General features: G+C 40.2%; 1 protein-coding gene across 2 annotated transcripts in view; it reads left to right on the top strand.

Moving 5' to 3' along the window:
* The first annotated feature begins 1635 nt into the window (after positions 1–1635).
* The window catches only part of mtmr11 (myotubularin related protein 11), a 32794-nt gene continuing 26604 nt past the window's right edge, over positions 1636–7825 (top strand). Inside the window, exon 1 of one of the 2 annotated variants that reach the window (XM_032557963.1) lies at positions 1636–1959. Coding sequence is in view for 1 of the 2 variants with exons in the window: in XM_032557962.1 (XP_032413853.1) it covers positions 2306–2362 (57 nt within the window). In the remaining variant the exon portion in view is untranslated. Of the gene's footprint in view, positions 2363–7825 lie in introns of both variants that reach the window. The other variant, XM_032557962.1, reaches the window with a different exon arrangement.

Below are 7825 nucleotides of genomic sequence, written 5' to 3'. Positions count from 1 at the left end.
CTGCACGGATTTGTCTGAGAATCACAGTAAGGTAAGAAAACAGGCTGCAGATGGATGGAACATTATCATAATTATTTGGTTGTTTTTTTCTTAATGTAAAGATAATTTCTATAGCATATTAAAAAGATGACCTTGTTTCTTGACATTCATACCTGTATAACAACAATGACTTCCTTTAGATACCAGTTGTGGCTGAGTCTGCTTTTACATAAGCCAAATATGTTGAAAAATGAAAACTTGGACGTCCTATGCAAAGGGAATCTAGCTGAAGCTTATTTGGTCTGCTTTTTGAAAAGTACTGTTTAAAGTAAAAAAAAAAAAAAACATTCTGTAATGTATCCTCGCCTCTCTCTTCAGGGAACGTTGCATATTTTCTGTCATCGTTCTACTGGATGCAAAACAGGCCCAAACCATCCAAACTCCACCGCTGTGCTGCACAGCTGGTACCAGATGTTTATCATCTGATACCAGAGTTAATATAGTTTGAAATGCTCAAACTATGTTTACTCATATTTTAAAATCTCACCAGTTTAACCATTAAATTGGTGGAAATAACAAATTTTAATCAAGTAACTAATTAAAAAAATGAAAAAATAAAGACATGATCCTAAGCAAACCAAATTTATTGGCTGACTGGATAGGAATCGAGTTGGTTTTGAAAGTTGTTTTTTTGACTTTGACAGCTGCATACAAGCTCAAATTCTGCTGATTCAATGAGAGACATGGAGAACAGGCTCACTGGGAGGGTCAGAATATGTTATTTTAGTCATCTCAATTTTTTTTCTTTAGTACATTACTGTCTGAAGACAACAGGGAATTTCGTTTGAAGTGAGTGGTGGTGACTTAAAGAAAACGCAACAAAATCTGGAAGTACTTTCTGATAACAGGGAATGTTTAGAAATGAATGTGGATAATACTTTAAAATCTTCAAATAAACATTGAATATTAAATATTCAAGCGAATTTTCATCTATATTTTTAGAATAATTCAAAGTCAGACATCCCACCAGGTGAATATATAGCTAAACCCAAAATTATTCACACCCTGGAGATTTAATGTGAAAGTATCTTCATTAAACCAAGAACTTTATGATGGGAACCGAGTCAGAGATCTCAAAGAAAATAAAACTATGTAAAAGGAATTACTACACATCTATTTTAAAATTTCATCGAATTTATTCAATTGTACAGCATGGAAATTATTTATACCATACTCAGTAACCAAGTATTCCAAATAAACAAATAAATCAAATATTTATTAACATTGTGTGTATATACTGTATATACAATTAAAAAGCTACTTCAGTCATATAAGTGTTACGTAATAACACCTGATGTCATATTTGGAGATGATGTGATTATGTGACAAAAATATTGAGTTATGTGCAACGTCTGGTATTTTAAAGACTAAATTGAATAAAGAAAAACAAATTCAAGGAGAAGAAACTTTACTAAGCATTTTTTTTTCCAACAAAAAACTTATGAAACATTTTTTTTATTCAGTTTTACTCAAGACTAGCCATAAAGCTACTGTAAATATTACTCAAGTAAAAGTAAAATGTACAGTGTAGTAAAATGACTCATTTTTCAAAATAGTTACTGAAGTAAATGTAACTATTTACATTACTACCTGAAGTTACTACCCGCCTATAGCTATTAACTTCTGTGGTGACTGGTGGTGAGTTCAGGGAGTCTATATAAATCAGGAAACACTGCTAAAATCCGAAGCGTGATTTTCGTTCCAAACAGAAGCGAGGCCAGAGCATATCCAGTCTCCTGCCGGGTTTTTCTGTGAATGCTGACTGAAGGCTGTCCCCCGGTCCAGCCTCACTGTCCCTTTAAGAACCCGGCTCTCCTTCCGTCCTCCCTGCTTCACTATGGCGAAGGAACAAACAAACAAAACGGAACGGGCCCCGGCCGGAACCGTGAACACATCTCTGGGTTTGAGTGACTAAGCTCGGTGAGTTGTGGCGGCTCTCAGGCAGGGTGTGCTCTTGTTTTCTTTATTTTTCTCTCTGTGCGGGTTAAGAGGCAGATGCTGTCCGCGCAGAAAGCGATGAAAAGAGCTGGAACAGTTGGCTTGTTCACACCGAAGACCTCAGCTGGAGGAGGAGGAGGCGGAGAAGAAGGAGAAGCCGGGCTGCTGCTACTGCTGGTGGCCGCTATTCAACGCCGTTTTAACGGTTTTCCTCCGCTGAAAACAGATGGACGGAGCAGGACGCTAACCCGTAACCATTAGCTTCAGCCAGCACACATTTTCCCTCCTGGATTCTTCCTGGTCGTCGGTTCTGAAACAATCCAGAAAGATGTTGACAGGATCCAGAACGACGTTCAAAGTGAGGCAGATGCTCCCAGATATTAAGGTGAGGTTACGGGACAGGCTAACTGGCGCTAACTAGTCCCTCTGACCTACTTCTGCCTATTATGATAGTTTATCCACAGCAGATGTGTAAGTGAGACCCATAAACAGCTCATGGTTGTTTAAGATTTTTTTTTTTTGCTTGTCAGACAACCATCCAATTCTTATTTAAAACCCATCTGATCATATTTTGAAGCTTTATTCTTATCCCATATGTATTTCCTGCCTCATATTTAATTTAAGAGACTTTAAATATTTATCTAAGCATTTGATTTGGCTGTCAGCGCTACAGCCCGTCTTCATACCTCTACTTGTGGCCATAAAGCACAGAAGGAGGCAGGAAAAGGGCAGTGTTATGATGCAGGAAACACCAGCCATCATTCAGCAGGCTGAGCTATAAATGTCCAACCAGACCGGCCCGATTTAACCACCAGGATTCCTGCACACTCTCTTGAAAATACTTCTGTTTGAAAGCACCGATCGGTCTTTTTCATGCCAGTACCAATTTTATTTTCAATTTCCTAATTAAAGCTGCACAATAGATTGAATCACAAGCGTTTCTACAGCTGGTTTTAATGACAGAGATGCTAAAGTTCAGACAGAGGTGAATGTGGGTTCCTCACAACCTTTACCATCATTACCAGAATGCTCAGTTGCATATTTTCCTGCTTCTCCAGTTGTTAACCTTTGTTTGATTTTCAGGAAGAATCAAAGTTCTTGTTGATGCATTTAATTTCAGGCCCGACACTCATTCGCTTTTCATGGAAAAGTGGCAAGATTTTGTAGTTGGACAACAAAGTGATGAATAAGTAGTTATTGCCATTTTCTAGATCTGATTAAGTCAGTAAAATAGCGAGAGAAAACAAAACAGCCTTATTATATTTAATGGAAAACCCAAATTGCACACTGGATTAGTTGCAAGCAGGTATTGGGTTTGAATCCTGGCTGTTTTCCCAATGCGTTCATTGGTTCTCTGCTTCCTCCAGCAGCCCAACAACATGCATGTTGGGTTAATTAGCCATTTGTGTTGCTCTCCGTTGGACTCATCTGGTGTTCTGCCAGTTTTACATGTGTTTCTGCTCCAGCACAGCTGATTCAAATGGGCCAACTACCTCCTCAGGATGTCATAAAGTTCTGCAGAGGTTCTGCTAATGAACCATCGTTTGGATCAGGCGTGTTGAACCGAAAACATGCAGTATACCGACCCTTGAGGACTAAATTTGGACACCATTGCGGTAGTTTCCTGTCTGTTAAGCACCATCCTGCTTCCCTAAACCAGGTATCATGGAAAGGAAAACCGAACAGGCCAGTAACAAACTTGGATAAAACTTTATTCAAGCCCAGACTTGTCAGATTTGACAAAATAAACACAAAGACCTTTGTTTTGTTTGTTGTTCTTTATTTGCTGTGATGAAGATACAGTCCAAGCATTAACTGTAAATACAAACATATTAAACTTGAAAATTTGTCTTTAAATGGAAATAAGGAAGAGAGGCTGCATTCCTCTGGGACGTTCTTCATCCATCCTGGATTCCCTCTTGTTATTTCAGTTCCCTGGTCTCAACTTGCTTTAAAGGATAAAGACTTGCATGTTGAGAGAGAGAGGGTACATATAATCACTGTTAGTGCTTGGAAGCCTAATTACAGTCCACAAAGGGGAATGTTAATCATGTCTCTCAGCAGGGTGGGAATAAACTGCAGTCTGTGATTCATCATCTGGACAGATGTGTGCTGAACAATTTCAGCTCCTTTTTATTTGCACGAGCAATTAGGGATAATCGACGAACTGCTCTGAAAGGTGTGTGTCATTATGCACACCTGACAGGAGAAACATTTGGTCGATGCATGATTAGACAGAAAGCACAAGGTTTCCTGCGTTCTTGGCCGTATTGTCGCGCAGCCTGGCTTTGTGTCTCCTCAGATATTTTCTGCAGCCGCGGGTGGAACTGGGAACAGATGCCTCCCTTTGCTCCCCCTCAGGCGAGGCTTGCATGTGAAGTGGTGGTGGTGGTGGTGGGGGGGGCTGTGGGGAGCTGACGTGCTGTGCACAACATCTGGCTGTCGTCATGGAGACGGGGGCTGGATAGGTCAGGACTTGAGAGTTTTTACTACCTCAGAATGAGACGGTGGGAAGTCACCAGCGTGCGGGCTTGTGGCTCAGGCAGAGATATGGTAATGCAGTGTAGCGGCCTGTATGGTAGATTATACGCCGAGGCCACCCACACACTCTTTTGTTTCACTTTTATGAGCGAGTGGTGAAGCCGAGTCTAAATCTGGGACCAGATGGCCGCTCCGTTTGGGCGTGCTGTTGAGTCTTCCTTTCTTCATTACAGTTTAAGCCCGTTTTGATTGGCTCGCTCAAACAACAACGGGTTACCAATTCATTCATTTTCCTAGTCATAATCAAAAACTATGTGTTTTCTCAGTTGTCCAGACGGAAACTGAAATGTTCATTTCGGAAAACTTTCAAGATAAATTTTTTTCATAAGCATGAGTAAGTTTGGGAACATAAAAGGAAACAGAGTATGGAAAAACATTTGTTTTCCATTTTGTGAATTCAAAACAACAACCCAAACAAGCAGAGCGTTGTCTGTATTCTCCCTCCATGCTCTTCGTGACGTCCTGTTCTGATTCATCGGCCACATCAAGCCATGAGTATCGATGACTTTGGAGTCCCTGATGGACAAGCAGAGAAAACAAAACTGAAGCCACAATGTTGCTAATGCATAACATTTAAATGATAAATCACAGCTGCATCACAAAGCCCAAACCACCAGCCTCCACCACCGTGCTTTGCAATTGCTATGGGCTGATTTTTCTGATGCGCTGTTTCTGTTTTATCGTCAAACCTCTACGGTTTGTTCCCGTCTGTTCAAAGAAAATTGCTCAAAGTCTTGGCCGTCATTCAAAAGCAATTTTGCAAACCCATGTTGTGCTGAGGTATTTGTTTCTTTTAAAAGAGGCTTTCTCCATGGACATTTCCATGCTTGTTCAGTCTTTTTCAAACCATCATGAATTTGGAGACCAAGCGCAAAGTTTCCGGCGCAAATTCACCGTCTTCAAAGATGCATGGAGAGGGACACAGTTCTGGTGAGGCAAAGACTCAACATCAGGAAGTTCAGGGGAACTCAAGGGAACAACTTCATTAGCATAATATTATGGTCATGAACTCTGCCATTTAGCATGCTAACTGAGGTCTGTAGAGTCTGAGATGAAACTCCTGCAGTCTTTTGTCATATCTTTGAGCATTGCATGCTCTGACCTTTAGGATGAATCTGCTGGGATGTCCACTTCAGTGAAGATTGGAAAAAAACAAGTTTTTCACTTGTTAATAACCCTTTTCTCTGTAGGTCAATGCTGATGTCTTTCTGGCTTGATATTAACAGACTGTAAGAGCTAGCATATACTAATGATTAATTATTCTGTGGCGTTTGATCAGCAGTACCTGGCTGCTACTTTTTTATGCATTTATTAATCACTTTACTGCTTGTGCTACTTTTTCCATCTCACTCCAGACAGGTATGTTGCATTACTGTAAAACTCAGTCCTTAGAAAAAGTAACACTCCATCAAAATTCCAATATGACATTGTTACGGGTTCCTTACAGTCAGCAGATATGAAGCCAAGGATTCATTGTGTTGTGTAGCTACTTACAGTGGGGAAGAAAAGTCATGAACCCGTCAACGTTTTTCTCAGTCAATATGTTTCTAATATTTCAACTGACAAGACATTCATACCAGATGTCGTCAACAGCTCAAGTAATCCGCTCATACAAAGAAATCAAAGGAATTTAATCCACAATGAAGCTATGGCTAAAAAATAGGAATGACATAGAATAAGTATTGGACTTGCTTACAAAAATGTGTCACAATACAGCCCAGAAAATACTTTTTTGGTAACTTAATACTTATCCTGTATGTTGCATGCAGTCACTGTTCCAATGTGATGTTGACTCATTCTTCCTCACAAACTGTTTTTAAACCTGAAAACTTCTTGGGGTGCTTTGCACTCTGATCTTCATCTTTCTTCCAATTGGAAATAAGTTAGATGACTGACTGGGATATTCAAACAGTTAAAGTTCTTTAATTTTACAAGGTCTGCCAGAACCAGAACCTGTAGGACAGCCCAGACCATGGTGTTTCCACCTGCAATCTTTAAAGTTAGCCTGGTGTTTTTGGGTTGGTGTTCAGAGCCATTCTTCCTCCAAACATGGAGTGTACAGTGACATTCACACCCACCGACTGTCCGACCAAGATAGACTTGAAGACTATTTCCGTCAAAACTACGAAGCAATTTGAGGGGAATATCAAAAGTGAGACAGGAAATGAGACATGGTGGCAAATTAAAACACATTCGACAGGCACATACTCGATCTTGAAAGTCCAGTGGTTCATGGAGGGACCCTCCAGTTGGAGCTTGTACTTCAGGAAAAAATCAGATTGGAGCGTGAAGAGTCAGACACAATCTTGAATATTAAACCAGCTGATTTTGATTTGGACCAGAAGGAATGTTTTCTAAATTCTGGCATATTCTAGATAGTTTCTTGGCTTTATATGGCTTTTTCATACATATTGCTTGTACCATTTCACTTCCTAGCACATTACTTAATTTATGGAATAATTAGTTTTCTTATAGATTACTTGATTTGTTGCTGACATCTTGTGGGTTTCATGTATACAGGAAAATTTGAAATATATTTACAGAGATCCACATGTTAAATTCTTATTTTATCTGCCAGATTTTATTTTTTGTTCCTCAATCGACCGATATCAGACATACCAGATTGAAAACAATCAAAATAGAGTTGCTGCTTTTCTCACTTGGAAAAATAAATCACCGTCAGTAGAACTTGAAACAACTTCAGCCTCCTTCTACATCTCACAATGTACAAAGAAAACTCTACAAGTTGTGTGTTTTTAAATTGATATGTAGGAATCCTAAATGCTACATACAGAAGGAAAGGGCCTCTTTTTGACAAGACAGTGTGCATGTTGAGCCCCGTTTTGGCTGCACTTTTCTCTGGAGTTCGCTCTGCTGGCAGCAGCCCTCCAGCTTTGAAGCAGCCAGCTTGAAAGGCAAACAGCACAAAGCTCAGAAGAAGCAGAAATGCCAGACGATGGATCATCAGAGCGGCTGCAGATTAAATTCTGATAAGAACGTGCCATTCCAGCAGGGCGCGCCCTCCACCCCCTCCCACAGCAGCCAAATACCACCTCTACTGCCAGGCCCACAGCTGGCTGCAGCTCCTTCAGCTTAACGGAGCCAGACAAAGAGCTTCTTCTCAACCTCTGGCCAGATCCGCGCTCCTCTGAAGGTCTGTTGGTCAAAAGGAAAAGATTCCCATTTTTCCATCATCGTTCCTTTATGTGCATTTTGAAAAGATTGATTGAAAAGTCAAAATTCAAAATACAAGGTTCTCCTCAGAAAACTTGCTAACCCCATTGATTGGGATCTTGGGCAGACATTC

Source organism: Xiphophorus hellerii, chromosome 3 (genome assembly GCF_003331165.1).
Source record: "Xiphophorus hellerii strain 12219 chromosome 3, Xiphophorus_hellerii-4.1, whole genome shotgun sequence".
NCBI lineage: Eukaryota > Metazoa > Chordata > Actinopteri > Cyprinodontiformes > Poeciliidae > Xiphophorus > Xiphophorus hellerii.
This window is presented reverse-complemented; position numbering and strand designations above follow the sequence as displayed.